This window comes from Alosa sapidissima, chromosome 7, assembly GCF_018492685.1.
Source record: "Alosa sapidissima isolate fAloSap1 chromosome 7, fAloSap1.pri, whole genome shotgun sequence".
NCBI classification, from domain to species: Eukaryota; Metazoa; Chordata; class Actinopteri; order Clupeiformes; family Clupeidae; genus Alosa; species Alosa sapidissima.
The window spans coordinates 25,625,005-25,642,093 of NC_055963.1; the positions used below are offsets into that span (position 1 = coordinate 25,625,005).

General features: G+C 42.6%; 2 protein-coding genes and 1 pseudogene across 2 annotated transcripts; all 3 read left to right on the top strand.

Moving 5' to 3' along the window:
* The first annotated feature begins 1,475 nt into the window (after positions 1–1,475).
* LOC121713690 (thyrotropin subunit beta) lies at positions 1,476–3,436 on the top strand. Its single transcript, XM_042098522.1, has 2 exons — positions 1,476–1,839; positions 2,955–3,436. Exons 1-2 carry the CDS (start codon positions 1,594–1,596, stop codon positions 3,192–3,194), a joined length of 486 nt encoding a protein of 161 aa, XP_041954456.1. The 5' UTR covers positions 1,476–1,593; the 3' UTR covers positions 3,195–3,436.
* Positions 3,437–10,842: 7,406 nt separating this feature from the next.
* LOC121713373 lies at positions 10,843–12,157 on the top strand (annotated as a pseudogene).
* A 1,145-nt stretch (positions 12,158–13,302) lies between these two features.
* Positions 13,303–16,637, top strand: slc25a55b (solute carrier family 25 member 55b). The gene is made up of 9 exons (XM_042098631.1): positions 13,303–13,460; positions 13,882–14,007; positions 14,462–14,517; positions 14,765–14,855; positions 14,984–15,102; positions 15,242–15,431; positions 15,596–15,750; positions 15,845–15,920; positions 16,048–16,637. The coding sequence occupies exons 1-9, from the start codon at positions 13,441–13,443 to the stop codon at positions 16,205–16,207; spliced, it is 993 nt and encodes a 330-aa protein (XP_041954565.1). The 5' UTR covers positions 13,303–13,440; the 3' UTR covers positions 16,208–16,637.
* Positions 16,638–17,089: the final 452 nt, after the last annotated feature.

A 17,089-nucleotide genomic window follows, 5' to 3' on the forward strand; every position in this document is an offset into this window, starting at 1 on the left:
CACACACACACAGGCACACACGCACAGGCACGCACAACAAAAGTTGCAAGAGTAGGGGGTGGAGTAGAAGATGGAGACAAATTGACAAGCTATGCGGTACATCTAGTTTGATGTGTTTTAATGCAGAAAAACACCCTTGGGTCAATTTCTGCTGGAATTACACTTTAAGCACTCTCCAAAAAATGTAATAATGTCAGTAATTTCCTCCCAGTAGGTCAAGTGATTGTTTTCACATTAAAAATGGAATGACATTTAAAGAAAGTGATTTCCTCTGAGAGACTTATTCAGTTTTACCTTAATTCATGTGCCATCTCAAAAACTAAATGCACACTGGATTTATACCCACATAACAGAGGCAACGTGGGACAAGGAAAGGGACACAGCACATGAGTGGCAAATGAAAAGCAGGTGTGCGAGCATGTCACACACAGGTACTCGCGCTGCTCGTTGAGCAGTTTGTTAAACTAATAACTTTTTCCAGATTACAAGCTTTCCCTGATGAGCTGCAAAGCCCTGTGAGCCTGCTGCTTTGTGTCACCAAGATGTCCAGGCATACACAAGCTCCAGCAGGCACATGGACCGTTGAACATTAGGAGTGGCAAGGAGGCGGGGTAGGGGAATTAAAAGGATTAGAGTTCGAAAATATAGGATCCCCGCCATCCAGGTGGACCAAGAACACGTGAAACGGCAGCAGCATTATGTCAAGTGCTGCATAACACACACACACACACAGACACACACACGAACACACACACACACACACACACTTGCCCTGATATCGTGTGTCTTCTCTGAAGCTAAGAAAATTAATTGATCCGATTAGTGATCATCAATATGAGCCAGGGTACACCAACATAGGCATCAAGTAGAACGTGAAAAGGGAATTCCTAAAGCATATCGCACATCTGAAACACAGTGAAACTTAGAGGGCTCTTCCTTTACCTGTGGATGATCAGTCAGGGGAGTTGATCACAATAGTTTGGGGTTATTTCTGTATTTATTTAGCCTTTTGTGAAGTCATTCACCATGTCAGCAGTGCACAAAGGAACTTACACAGAAGATTAGGTTTGTGAAAAATGAATGTTTATAGATTCTTGGTTACAGATTGGCCCAGACAAGTCATTGGAGTACACATGAAAAATAATAATAAAAAATAATGTACAGTAAGTAAAAGAAAGGTGATGTGTATCCCTTATTGTCAAATTGCAGAGCGTTATTAGATTTCACACTTGTCAACTACCTGCATTAGATTTCACACTTGTCAACTACCTGCTTTCACAGCCCGTGCTTGCTTAAACTCAGCCAGCTAATGGGACAGTATAGGATTCGTGCCCACTCTGAGGGGAAGATGCGCGAAGGTGCAGGCTCAGTGAGGGATTAGGGAGAGTATAAAAGATGAGTGTGGGCTCTGACTATCACCAGTAGGCCAAGAGGAAGCAGGGGACAAACACACACCTTAGGAGACACATCCGGAGGTATACGGTATGTTTTTACTTTTACAAATCAAGAGTCGGTGTAACAAAAAAGGAATAAACAACACAGCACTACTTTCCTCCCTCCCTTTGTGTTAGCGTGTATGTGACTCCAACGTGAATGATATCTCAGCATCTTCTGATTTTTTCCAGGCATTCTTTGTTTGGTCTAGCATCTGCATTGTGCACTAAGATGCAGAGGATGGGCTTAACATTGTCTACAAACTCAATCTTCTGTTTACAATTTGGAGTGCTCATGGGCTGTGGGTGCTTTATGACGAACATCACCCTATATGTGAACATGCATGAATGTGGGCATTGCATGGCTGTCAACACCACCATCTGCAGCGGCCTTTGCCACACCCAGGTAATGTTGAAAGGCAAGTTGCCCAGGGGGTTGATTGTAGCTCTTAAATTAGTTGAATTAGGCATATGTATCACAGATAGGGATGTAGGTGAATTCAGCTTGAATTATTCAAACTGCATTAGAATTACTTCCCGTGCTTAAGTGTTTATAGAGCGTAATGTTTTCATTTTCTCTTGGTTCAGTGTTGGCTGCTCAGGTTTGATACTACTACTTTCAGCCTGATAAAGGCTAACAACAATCAGACAAAACAGTTTATTTTTTGTATTTTTCTTTGTTTGTTCTACTTGTAAACACCCAAAACACATATGTCTCAACATCAGCTGTATATTAAAAATATATGATTTATCTTTTACTAAAACATTTGGAAATGTGTATTGGCTTGGGTCACCTTGATTTACATCAGCAAGATGTGAAACATATATATGCTTATATGCTTACTTGATTACTAATAATCCAGCACTAGATATAGTGGTAGAGGGCAACACAGAGAGACTCAAAATGTACTTTGTCCCTTGTGCCATCAGACTGTCCAACTCCATTTGTGTGTGTGTGGAGGGGTAGGAAAGGCCTGAGCATGCACACAATGCAAGTGTGCGGGACTGATTGACCTATGACCTAAAGTCAAGTACTACCAGTATTTATAATTTATGATTGACCTTGTGATGGCCCTCTCTCATAATGCATCTCCACAGAAATATTTATGCATAAACAACACTATCCTGTTGTTTATGCATAAATAAACATATATACTATCAGCTATTTATGCATAAACAACATATATACATTTATAGATAAACAACATATATATAAGTTTATGCATAAAAAAACATAATATATATATATATATATATATATGTTTTTTTATTTTCTTTATTTTTTTTAACTATTTATCTTCTGGTGTGCTTTCCTACTGTTAGTGGTACTGAGCGATTGGAAATGTCAACTATCTATCTATCTATCTATTTTGAGTTCAAGGTATCTTTGCTGTCAGTATAAAACATCTTGGCTTCATCTTTTTTTTTTTCATGACTTCTTTGATGTTTCAGGCCAGTGGCTCCAGAGGCTCTTGTTACGCAGCCTTAATTAGCTGCCCTTCTGTCATGTGTTTGTTTCAGGACACCAACCTGAGGGGGTCTGTGGGCAAGCACTTCTTGACCCAGCGAGGCTGCGTACAACGCTCCGTGGACTACCAAGCGGCTAAGATGCCCGGCTGCCCCACTGGCACTGATCCCTTGTTCTTCTACCCTGTGGCCCGACAATGCCACTGTGCTAAATGCAACACCAAAAGAATGGAGTGTGTCCATGTGACCAGGAGAAATACTAATCGCTGCTCAAAGCACTTGCGCCCTGTCTGACCTGAGCACGACCTCAGTGGCATCGGTAACAGGTCCCAGAAAGGATCTTTTAATCCCCCAATGTATTCATTTCAGTCTATTTCAGTATGTGTGTGAATGGGCTACAATATGTTAAATAAAAAGCCCCTAGACTGCATGTGCTTTTCTTTGTGTTGTCTTCAAATGCTCTGCACTTTAATAGAAGGTTTTGATAACACTGAAATGAGTCATAAGTCCTTTTTGTGTTGGTTTATATGTTGTTAATATTATTAAGTAATTGTTAATATACTGCTCAAAATAAATAAGGGAACACTTATTTACAGTTTTCCACAATAAATATTTTTGAAACCTTCCGACCTTTTCTCTATTCTCAAACTACATTCACAGAATGTCTGACAGTTCTTGCAAAATAAAACACTCGCTTCAAAAGTTTTACTTGTGCTCAGAGCCAAACAGTGTCAGAGTACCGATCCAGTGTATGATTGAAGTGTTCCCTTAATTTTATTGAGCAGTACATATTAATAGCTAGTACATGTAGTGTGAAGAAATTTAGAAAATAGTATGTGCTCTTGTGCCCCATATTCATAGAGTGCTACACTATGAACACTCCATACTTCCTGTAATAGAAACATAAGATTGCTGTTAGTGATATGGTATGACATAAATCATCTTTCCAAAAATCCCAAAATATAATACACAGATTCAGTGACAAAGAAATGCCTCTATAATTCATCAGTGACGCCAGTTTTTCTGCCTTGTCCAGACATTATGTTTTCTTTCTCTGCTTCTCTTTGATGTTGTCCACATAGAACAAAATCAATCTGTAGCAGCCAATAACACAAGGGCGTAACTTTGGGTCTACAATTGGGGGGGTTATTTATTAATTTATTTATTTATTGAATATTTTTCTTGTGTAACATGCTAATTTGCCGTTCCTGTATTAGAAATACATTATGATACTTTTACTGATTTAGGCAACTTAATGTAAATGCAGCTGTTCACTTGACTATTTGCACCCTCTGGCTTAACTCATAGGACACTGGCAAATAACATAGCCAGCCAACTCCAGTCAACAAATCATCAGCTAACTTAACAATAGGGGTATTTACCTCCGTTTGGTCAGGATTTTTGCTCTTTTTGGCTGGTGTCGACCAACAATGGAAAATTGTTGTCTGGCTGCCTTTCATGGTCCTTTTCATCTTTCCACATTCAGTTAGCATGCACATGTCAGCATTCATCCCAGCGACTGCGCAAAATAGTAAACAAACTTTCGGTAGAGAAAGCGAGTTGGATAATACCAAGTAGTCGGTGGGCGTGGGGGAGGGTTCATTACAGATGATTTAAAACATGATACTATCTTGCTGGCAAATGAAATAAATAAAGAAAACAAACAAAAGTTATTCATTCAGAATATTTCATATGTTTTTTAAAGGATAATTCCGTAATTCCTGTATTTAGCCCCTTAGTCCCTTTTCTGGTTTGTTTTGGATGAACTAGAGTGGTGGACACCGACATTTTGATGATGGGTCCTGTCTCGACTTTCTGACTCGTTTTGAATCGCCTTTGACTGTTTCAGAGTGGCTGGCTATGGGCATGCACAAACATGTCCTTAAAACAACCCTTTACGTTTGTTTTTAAAGAAGAACTATGCAGATCTGGGGAGCGTGCTGTACCCTTCAATAAAGCCAGAGGCTAGAGATCAGTATAAAATATATATTTATTTGTTTTTAGGCTAAAAATGTACTAGTCAGAGTCCAAGTCCACATTGCAGTCCAGGTAGCAGTACCAAGATTGGCAGCACACAAGTCTAGAGCTCCTGACCCCACCTCAGTCCTCTTTGGAGTTAATTGGACGACGGCTGGAGAATGGAAGGGTGCCCCGTGTGGAATCCTGGCCCACCAAACAGGCGGGGGCAAGTGTTTGAGTGTTGATTATGCTATGCACAGCAAATTCTCCCCGCTGCTTAGGCCCATTTGAGATAACAGAAGTTTCTTATAATCACAATCACAGCACACGTGAAAGTGGGCCGCCACGAGAGAGGGGAGGAGAAGCAATAGGAGGGAGAGCAAACACAATGGACGCCACAGGAACGACTCAATCATTTAAAAGTGTTCTCTTCTCAGGCAATACGGACAGTCAACGTTCAGGGAAACCCCGAGGTACAGGAGGGTTACTTAACTCGGCGAGGGGTGAACAATTTCCTCTCCTCTTGCACTGAAGCCTATGGTTTAAAAAACCTGAGCCCAAAACCCGTGCACCAATCACCACCACCACATTTCCGAGGAGCATCTCGCTGCAGCCTGCGGGAAGGCGGGCTTGACATCAAGCCCAGCCCACATCCAAGTCAGCCATGTTTTTTTGTATTAAGTCTCGCAGTTTAAAATTGCAGGTGGCGAGAGAGAGCCAGGGAGGCAGTCAGCAGAGAGAGAGCCAGGACTCGCAACAAAACTGAGCGAGCTGCTACATTCTACAAATGAACGAAAAAGTACACGAACCCAATTACAGTAACTAGCCTAGGCCTACATGAAAAATTCACTGTTGTTGCATGAAATGTCATTTTGTCATTACATACAGGGCTCACAATAAAACGGTCAAGCAAACACATTGTTCAAGAGACTATCAAACCACATTACAAAAATAAAGTTTGTTGATGTTCCAAAACAAGTAGCGTAGCGAAATACAGTTTCTGTCGTGTTTTATTTGCCATTTTGTAAAATCCTATTCATTTCTGTTAGAAGACTCATTGCTCGTTGATATTACTGCGCTACCGGAAACGGAAAGGAGGTCTGTTTATATTTGGTCGTAGTCTTTCCCATAGATATTAGAAAGCTAGATACCGCATTGTCCGTCGAGTTCTATTAGGTGGCATCGTAAACGCGGCCGCCATATTGCTGGGGGCAAAACCTTTACTGTCTATGGACAACACTTGCCGGCAATCAGAGACACCTGTCTGATTTCCAGTCAGAGTCACATGCTCCTCCAGTGATTGTTGCCCCCACCAAGATGGCATCGCTATTTACGTACGTTCTGGAGCCCAATGCGGTATCTAGCTTTCTAATATCTATGGTCTTTCCCAACAACAGTTCTTCAGTTCTTACTATCCTGTAGTTTTTATCATGGTTCAACAAATGTGTAAAGGTTAATAACTTAAACTGAGAAGTTAACAAAAAATATTCCACTATTCCACAAGGATAGGTTGATAAGTTACCAAAAACAAAAAGAAATAAAGCATTTGAAATGTATTCACTCTTCCACAAAGAGGCATATTGAACTAATGTTTTTCAGTGTGGGTAGGCTATCATATTGGTGTTTGGTGATAGGCTAAGGCTAAGGGAGTAGGTAGGCTATTCCTTTACACTCACTTCTGAGCAAATATAGGTTGATCATGTAGATTACTGCTGTCATATACTGATCTTTCTTACATTAAATACTTTTAATTCATATTGTTTACTCTTTTATCCTCTCTACTTGTCCCTTATAGCCTTCTCTTCGCAAATTTCGGGCTCATCATCAGGGACTGGCTAATCTACTGAGGCTACAATTTTCATTGCATAGCCACACAGATCAAGCTTGGGTTTTGTTATCAATATTTGCATAATATTCGTAAAAATCTATGAATTGCAATGTTGGATGATACAAAAAAGCTAATATTTTAATTCATTTAATTCAGCAGGTTTGCAGATTTCAAGAGACACAGAGCCACTTTTAACATTTTTGCTGACCCCTTCTCCTTCGATGTGGAAGATGCCACCCCTGTGCTTCAGATGGAGCTAATTGACCTGCAGTGTAATTCTGAACTTAAAGCCAAGTTCAGGGAGGTGAGTGGAAAAACAGACAAGCTTGGACAATTTTTGAGAGAATTGCCCCCCTCCTTCCCTGAACTTTCCAGGATGTTCAAGCGGATCATGTGCCTCGTTGGCAGCACCTATGTGTGTGAAAAGCTCTTCTCCACAATGAACTTTAATAAGTCAAAGTTCAGGTCCACACTTAAAGATGAGCATCTTAAAGCCATACTGAGGGTCTCAGTTGCTTCCTCCCTCAAGCCAAATTTAGCTCAGCTGTATGAGAGGAAGCGCTGCCAAGTCTCTTTTTTTTATTTTTTATAATTATATTTATTTGATTTCGTACATGTAACAGAAATTGCTTATACCAGTACAGACATATTAACTATTATCAATTTACAATCCTACTCAGGCATGGTACCCAGATAGCAGACATACACTGGGACGGAACTGGGCCACAACTACCACAACGTCAGGCACGGATATGCATAATGGACCTGATCCGGCGTCCAAACGCACATCGGTCCAAAACTGGTCTGGATCCGTTTGACGGATCTGGTTCCAATAAGGGCTAAGACTGGCCCAGTTCCGTATGATAGTCTGTGTTACTGACGTGTTCCAGATCTGCTTATCATATGCAATACGGGTCCGCTTATTGTGTGTGGTACAGACCCGTTTATCAGATATCAGCTGGCTTTATTTGACATGTGAAATGTGATTGGTAATTAATTATCCTGAAAAATCCGTTTGCTACACATTTGCTAACAGGTTCGTTATAGGTTCACCCAGGCTAAAGTTCGTAACGTTTTCCCAACAGCTCAACTAATAAACATAAGCTAGGCTACAAACACAACTTTACACATAAGTGTCTTATTATTTTTTTTATTCAACAACCTGGCAGTAGAAGTGCAATCCCAGACAAAGTTTAAGTCGTGTTAATTCCATTGTGTTCCCATCAATATTCAGGCTGTCTCAGTCATCTCCATGGTCAATCTGAAACAACACAAAATAAACATTAACAGTTAGCCATTTATTCCTTTTTGAAAATAGGCTAAGTCACAATTACACTTGTTTTTTTATCATCAGTGATCCTGTTAGCGTTATCACTGTTTTTTTTTTGTTTGTTTTTTCAAAATAGGTTCTAGTTATTGTGATGGCTGTTTTGCTCAAGCTAAGCTAGTAGCCTATATTGCTGGAAAATAATAGTATAAACTTACAGTAGCCTAAAGTTATCAATCGCTCGGCTGCTTGTTGTTGTCTCTGAATAAACCAACAGAGATAAAAAGCAGATAGCCTACCTTGAAAAGTTGGGCTGTGTCCTAGTCCAACCCCAGGCTGGCAAATCATGTCAAAAAATGTGAGCAAACCAAAGATCCTTGATTAACGTTACTGCTTGGACTTCTGCATGCGTGGCACGAATATGGGGTTGTCTCATAGCACTGTTTGATCTGACACAAACAACACTAATTTTACCACTGCTAGGTTATAATAAAAATAATGAAACGAGCATATGATCAATATTGAGCCAACTATATCTTCTTTTCCAGCCTTACTGTAGAAATGAAGTGGCCATGGGAACATAGTGCACCCCCATGGTTTCTACATTTGTGCCATTCCAAAATACCTTTTTTTTTCTTTAGCAGCCAGTTGACAATGAAGTAGGGAAAGGACAGTCAATTTAGCAGAATCAGCACCTTAATTAATATCATTACCACCTGGGTCTGCTGTGAAAAAAATGGTCCTTCGGCTCATATCCGTATCACAGGTTTGGGCCAAATCAGTGTTTTGTATTTTAAACGCATTTCCTGACTTCCAGTTGAGTTGCGGAAATCGGACCTGGGACAAATCTGTTAACCGGTGATAAAACAGCATTACTAGCAGAGCTGAAACCTCTATCAGGAGCAGATCTGGCCCACAGTCAGATACCGTATGTCCGCTACAGGCAGATCTAAAGGCTTTTATGCGGATCCGGCCCAAAGGAAATTGCTATCTGGGTATTCACATTCTGTTACTCATACACCCATGCACCTATATATACCTAGGACACCCATACCCATTCATACTCCATACATGCCTATATACCTGCTGGATGCCCTAGCACACACACACACACACACACACACACGCCCGAGTCTCTGGCAGCAAAGAGTAGGAGGAAGTAAGAGAAACCTATGTTCTGAAGAACTGTTCATATTCTGCTTGTTCTTGCTTGTGACTTGTTATTAGTAAAGATTGAGAAGATTGGATCAGTTGTACTTTTTTTTTGAATACTTGAAACTCTTTTTTTGTGGGCCCAGCCTTACCTAGACTCTACCTCCAGCGGCCCCCAGGTAAATTGAGTTTGAGACCGCTGATTTAATAAGTTGCTTGCGATTAGGTTGACAACCCTAACATCCAATATTACCCAATAATTACGTTGCTAATCATTGCTATCTCTCTTACCAGTTGCCAGTGTCCTCCTCCAATGCCTTCCTTTCTATTTTAACCTGACCTTTTCAGTCCCTCCTGGCCTATACCATCCATCCTCCCTGCCGCTTATTAAGGCCGGCCCGGCTATTGGTAGGCCTATCTGAGAAAACTTTTTGGAAAAAAGTTATGGCTATATGGACCCAACCAACTCTTTTTGGGAGAGATTGCGGAACGTGAGTAGCCTACTTTAAGAGAAGATAGACTAACGTGACAAATGTCAATATGTTTTTCCTTGACCGGCCCAAAAGTGAAGCGGCCCACCGGGAGTTCTCCCGATTCTCCCGATTACCCCACAATAGCAAATAACACGGATTGAAATCATAAATTGCGCCGATATATTTGTTTTTAATAATCAACGAACACCACTAACCACTCGGTGAGTTGCACAGTAATCTGAATGATGTGATATTGTGGGGGTTATATTAACTGGATCTGATTTTTGGGGGTGTCATGACCCCTGTAACCCCCGTGCAAATTACGCACCTGCAATAACATAATAACTGCCAATAACATAATAATTTAAATGTAATAAAGCCAATAGGTAATACAATATCTGAACCAATAACGTTTTGCCAATAATGTATTACATTATTGGCTGATTACGTTATCGGCTGGGTTAAAAAAAATAGAAAAATGTAATAACTGCAGCCAATAATGGTTTGTCCTTTAAAACATTAGGAAGATCAGACCTTATCTGACACAAGATTCCACACAACTTCTTGAACAGGTCATGGATATCTCCAAACTGCCTATTGTACTGTAATTTACTTTTAGCTGGCCTGCCTGCTTGTCTGGTCTTCAATCAGCCAAAGAGGACATGTAACTCCTTTCTTAGTTACTCTCCATTGGCTCCCTACAGTGGCCAGAATAAAATGTAAATCTCTAACCTTGGCCTATAGGACACTTACTTGATCTGTTACCTGCTAACCCAACCAACCATTGCGGTCTTCTGATGAGGGTCTGTTGTGTACACCATAAAAGTTAGGTCAAATTTTTGGTGGAATAAGTTGTCTGCTTCCTCCTCGTACAGCCCATCTTTGTCTGATGGATCTTCAGACCTTTTAGGTTCTTGCAGCTTTTGCCACACATACACACTCTCGTTGTCGTTAATCCATTGCTCATGTTCTGCACCAGAAGGTCCGTCCGTGTGGGGTGCCGTGTGCTCATCCTCCCCCCCTCTCGGGCACCCCTGGGGGTATCTTTCATTAGGGCTTTCCGTAGCTTAGGTGGGTGCTCCCTCACGGAAGCTGCAGCTTGGGGTGCTAACCCGGTTGCCGTCTCTCCGAGCTGTCCCCTGTCTCTCCAGTCATCACTACACTGTTCGTAGTTGTCATCCAGCCTTTCCCGGAAGTCACTGGCTGTGCCAGAAGAATAGTTATAAGAAACACAAGTGGTGCAGCTTGGACACATCCTCAGTGATGAACCCAGGGTCACAGGGTGTGCCTGGTGTGCCAGCTAAGTGCCGATCCCTTGTCCTGAGGAAGGGGAGAGTGGAGGACAAATTCCGCTTCCACATGAATGGTCTCCAAATCCCATCATTGACAGAGAAGCCGGTGAAGAGCTTGGGCCAATCCAGGCCATGCACACGAAGCTGAAAAGCTGGCTTGCAGCAGTGGACGGGTCAGGCCTCCCTGGGAAATTTAAAGCCTGGATATATCAGCATGGCATCCTGCCAAGGCTTTTGTGGCCTTTGCTGATGTATCAGGTCCCAGTAACAACAGTGGAGACCTTGGAGAGAAACATCAGCCAGTTCCTGCGCAGGTGGCTGGGCCTGCCGAAGAGCCTAAGCTGCATTGCCCTGTATGGGCACACCAACAAGATGCAGCTCCCGTTCTCAGGCCTGACAGAGGAATTCAAGGTAACCAGAGCCAGGGAGGTGTTACTTTACTGAGACTCAGCCGACACCAGAGTCTCCTCTGAAGGCATAGAGGTCAGGACTGGACGGAAGTGGAGGGCGCAGGAGGCAGTCCAGCAGGCAGAGGCAAGATTGCGGCGCAGTGTGCTAGTAGGCTCTGTGGCAGTTGGGCGAGCAGGACTTGGCTGCCACAAGGCACTGCGCTATGACAGAGCGCAGGGAAGGGACAGACGGGAGATGATTCAGGGCGAGGTCCGAGCAGACACCATCCGTAGCGGACACCATCCGTGCGGGAATCCAGCAAAGCAAGCACCAGCCCTTAGCAAGGCCACACATTGCTTTCGTCAGGGCCGGCGAGAAGCCTCAGTCACAGCCAAAGGTCCCAGCTGGGCTGCTATCCACAGCAGGAGATTGGCAGCTGAAGCTGGACCTGGGGAGACAATTGAAGTTTCCAGAGCACATCACCAGCACCAAGCTCAGGCCAGACATGGTCCTAACATCAGAGAGTACAAAGCAAGTGGTGCTACTGGAACTCACAGTCCCCTGGGAAGACCGGATTGAGGAAGCGTTTGAGCGGAAAAAGGGCGAAGTATCTGGAACTGGTGGAGGACTGCAGGCTGAAAGGGTGGAGGGCCCGCTGTGAGCCAATCGAGGTTGGCTGCAGGGGATTCCCAGGACAGAGCCTGCACCGATCACTCAGGCTGCTTGGAATTAGAGGTGCTCAAGAAAGGAAAGCCACCAGAAACATCTGCGAGGCAGCTGAGAGAGCCTCTAGGTGGCTATGGATCAAAAGGGGCGACACATGGCTTAGTGCGCTGCTTAGACACAAGTCGGGGTCTGATCAGCCCTGGCTGGGTCGCCCAGGTGAGGGTGTCTGATAATCTGAGACCCGAAACACCCTGTGACCCTGGGTTCATCACTGAGGATGTGTCCAAGCTGCACCACTTGTGTTTCTTATAACTATATTTAACTATTTAAAGAAAATGTATAATTGTGGCCACAGTTCGGCTGTGGCATGGAGGGGGGGGGGGTTATGCATATGTGCTAATGTGCTAATATAGCACGCAAACAGTGAGGCATAAAGACAGTGGTTTATAATATTTATGAGCTGCGAATTACCGGCTAAAATACATAGTAAGTTGACTAATTCATAGTGATTTTTATTTTAACTTACATTTTATACAATTGTCATATTGACTTAGGCTACATTTATCTTTTACATCATTACACTGTAGGCTAGTGCAGGTGAAATTGAGTGCCTGTCACTTTAAGAACGTGAGAGTAATTAGGCTTCAGTCATGGTTTTAGTGGAAAATAGGCATAATGCATACGAATGTGGTTGCAATTCATTATGTTTTCTTTGTAATTAGTTTAAATAAATGTTCAAAAACCAAACCAGTGGAAATATTCAAGCAGTAGCTCATTCATTTGGGGTGGTATTACATTAGAATTACAGCCCGAGCCAAGTAGAAATGGCCAATACATTAGTCCAGTTGCTGCAATTTAAAAACTGGATTATTCGGGAATAGCTTTATTGTAGCCTACAAATTAATGCTTTATATCCTCATATTCAGTAAGGTCAGCCACTTATTTTGATATGGTTCGCCATGGTTGAGTGAAGAGCCTGTGAGATATTCCACCAAGAGTAATAGGTTTGGAGATGGAATGTAAATATGATTACATTTCATGTTAATTCATGTTTATCACAGCAACTAGTATCTAATACCATCAGAAAGCTAAGATCATCCTCTGTAAGGTGATATGCATGTGATATCAGTGTGATTAGAACTTTGTGAGCAATCCAGGGAGGCAGGGTTTATCTCTGGTGAGGTACTGCCTCCCCCTAGACACGCCCCTTTCCATATGCTTGTGTGTGTGTGTGTGTGTGTGTGTGTGTGTGTGAATTATCTGTAAGCGGATCCTCTGGTGTCTCAGGCCTGCTGGTGCATGAGTATGTAAGTATGTCAGTTGGTTAGGCCAGAGGGGAAGAGGGCGGGGACAAGGTGCATGCGGGCAGTGCATGCATGGGAAGCTCTCAAGCTTATAAAAACCCGCTGAAAAGCTGGGCTCAGTGACGCCCTGGGCCTCCTATACCTCACTGCTACCTCGGGTTCACTGACCAAAGCCAGCAGCTCGGCTACTTTACATACAGAGCCTTACAATGTCTCAACAACAAATCAGGTACGTCTGTGAACATTTTGAATTATTATGTGTTTGTTGTGATACAGTACATGTGGTTTTGCTCATACTTCTCAATGACATGCATGCGAAACTGACGCAATACTTTGAGAGCTTTCACAGATGTTTTTGGTGCTGTATACTGCTATTTGATAAAAGCATTATGGTACCTCTAAATGTTGCAGTAGTGCATGTACAGCACTGGTTTTTCTTGTTTGTTTTCAATGAAAGTCACACCTCAAATGTGCAACCTTTGTTTGTAAAACGGGTAATCTCTAACTGCATTCAGTTCATTTCATTTAACTAAGATGTGCACATACTTTGTTTGTACTTTTTGGCATGTCATTTGCATGCATTTTCCCCTGCCCATATCTGAGAGACTGCGACGGCAATTAGTCTGACTACATTGTTGTTATTTTGATAGCCTGCCCGCCAAACTCATCAATGGTGGTGTTGCTGGTATGGCTGGCGTGACCTGTGTGTTTCCTATCGACCTGGCCAAGACCCGGCTCCAGAATCAGAGGAGTGGCCAGCAGGTCTACAGGAACATGTGAGAACAAGTTCTTTCTGTACTATACTCTCCTAGGGAGCAGAGTGGCTGATGCAATAGATTGCGACTGTGTTGAGAAGCAATATGACCTCTCAGAACTTCAGCTGTCTTTCCTCTCTTATCCTCTTGTAATAGTATTGACTGAAGCAGTAATTCCTGCCTAGGGTCTCCTCTGCACTGAATGTTATTTGGATAAAAGTGTCTACTAAATAAATTAATAAATGTACCCTTCTCTGTTATATTCTGTTATTTCTCTGTTGTGTGTCTGCAGTGTGAAACATGTTATTTATTGTTTCTGCAATGGGGTATTTCCAGTTACTTTGAAATACTTCACAGTAACACGTGATCCGGCACTTGTTCTTTGCCAGTGACATTTTTACTGCCATAGCCGTGTCCTTTTTTAGAGCTTTCATGATGCCTGTTTACATGCTCTGTCCATGTTCTGATTAATCAGGATGGATTGCCTCATCAAGACTGTCAGATCAGAGGGATACTTTGGAATGTACAGAGGTGGGTTGCCACCAGTCTCTCTCAAACCCCATTTCCATATAGAGTGAAAAACTTTTTTGTATTAAACCTTATGGTCCGATATGGGAAATGGAATCTAAACATTTAAAGTTTAAATACAAACCACAAATATATTACAACAACCACACTGAGATTTATTTGTAATTGGACCACTCAGGTCATCCATTTCAGTGAGACACTTTTTCAGCTGAAACACAAAACCAGAAAATGAATTCTTCTTGGTTTTCAGGTGCAGCAGTCAATCTTACCTTGGTTACACCAGAGAAAGCAATCAAACTGGCAGCTAATGACTTCTTCCGCCACAAGCTTAGCCAGGATGGGTAAGGACTCCACCTTTCTCTTGAGTAGCTGTTTCGGAGAGCACTAGTCATTACAGATGAAAAGTAACATTATATTACATATTTACATTATATTATATTAAATCTTCAGGAATCTTTTCATTTTGCAGGTCCAAGCTTACTGTATTGAAGGAAATGTTGGCTGGGTGTGGTGCAGGGATGTGTCAAGTGATCATAACTACTCCAATGGAGATGCTGAAGATTCAACTTCAGGATGCAGGCAGACTCGGTGAGCAAAAAGAGATAATGCTTTTTTAGCAGCGTAAAATTGTCTAGTGCTTTCTTTGATGTGAACTCAGAAGCCTGAGCCATCATAACAAATAGACATAAATGATGTGTAAATAAGAACTTTCAGGTCTATTTTTCAGCTGCGCAGCAGAGGAAGTTGACGGTACTCCCTGCCATGAAGCTGGGGGCTGGTAACGCTGTGCTCAGCTGCTCCTACGGTGGGGGCCCAGCGCCGATGCTCAGGACCTCCGCCACACAGATCACCCAGGAGTTGCTGCGCACGCGGGGGATACAGGGGCTCTACACGGGCCTGGGAGCCACACTCATGAGGTGGGTCTCATACTGTAAAGACTCTCACTGTAAACTTACAAAGATACTGTACTGTACTGTACTACACGTCTCTGGTTTGATCTTTGCTTTGACATAACAGACAGCCACTTCATAAACTGCTGGGCAAATGACTAATGGAGTGTTTCTGTCATTTTTCTCTGCAGAGACATTCCCTTCTCAGTGGTTTACTTCCCCCTCTTTGCTCATCTGAATCGTCTCGGACAACCATCGGAGATGGAAAATGCGCCATTTTATTGGTCCTTTATCTCTGGCTGTGCGGCAGGTTGTACAGCCGCTGTGGCTGTAAACCCGTGTGATGGTGAGGAATTCAATCAATATTTTAAAGACAGAGCATGAAAAACATAATCCAGTAAAGAATAATTTATGTATGGATACTCTATCTTCTTTCATAGTCATCAAGACCAGACTGCAATCTTTGAAGAAGAGTACATCTGAGGAGACCTACAGTGGAGTGGTGGATTGTGTAAGGTAAGCAACGATTTCAGCTGCGGACCAATATGTGAAAAATATTTAGACATGTTGACATTTTAGAGTGCAATTTAGTTTTCCTTGACATCATACCATGGCTGTTTCAAACGAGTCTTCTGTTCTGCAGTAAGATCATGCAGAAGGAGGGGCCAGGCGCCTTTCTGAAAGGCGCTAGCTGCAGAGCGCTAATCATCGCGCCACTCTTCGGCATCGTACAAGTTGTGTACTTCATCGGCGTTGGGGAGTTCGTCCTGGGCCAAAGTCCTTTTAACCTCTACTCTTCCTAGACTACCTCATGAAACGTCATTGTTTTCAATGGGATATTAACAACTGACTAAGGCAGCTACAAACCTATTCTTAGAGCTCTGTTGTAAACATAACAAGGCTGGGAGAGATGTGGTGATTCCAATTCAATGGCCATCACAACTCACCTTTCACTCATTAGTTCTGTGTAGGCTACTGGACCCAGAGCAGAGGTTGAGTTTATTTGGACTCTTCTGTTACTGAGCTAACAGTAACCAGGTGATGTATTTGGCATCTTGGAGACACCAGTGCATTAAGTCAATGAACACTTGATAAAGTCTGACTTGTTTAATCTTTGTACATTTTTTGTAAATAATAACAATGGCTTTTATTATGGGCCTCAGTGCTTGTCCAGTATCTGTTAGGGATAATGTATAGAACGCCGGTCATTACTGGGAAAATAAGTCCCGACAGGGCGAACCGGACCCCGACGCGCAGCGGAGGGGTCTTGTTCCGCCCTGAAGGGACTTATTTTCCCAGTAATGACCGGCGTTCTATACATTATCCCGCTTATTATACGGCTACTTGCCAAAACGAAATAATAAACTCCCCACGATATGACTTTAGCCTACATAATCTAGCCTATTTGTTACCGTTCATCGTGGCATTTGCTGAGAAACAAATAGTTCGCAACACACGCTGCTGAACTTGAATCAAACATTCTTTAGAACACAGCTGATCAACCGTCTGCTTTCACGTTTGAATGAAGTTCCAGTCCTTGCGTAGTGATATGAAAGACATTAATCAGAAGCACAAAACCCGTTGCCACTGACAGCAGTGATTAAATGCTTTGCCGGTGATTTATGTAGATAACATAGGCCCGAACGTTGGAGGGCCCATTCATGTGAATGGAACGTTCTGCAGCA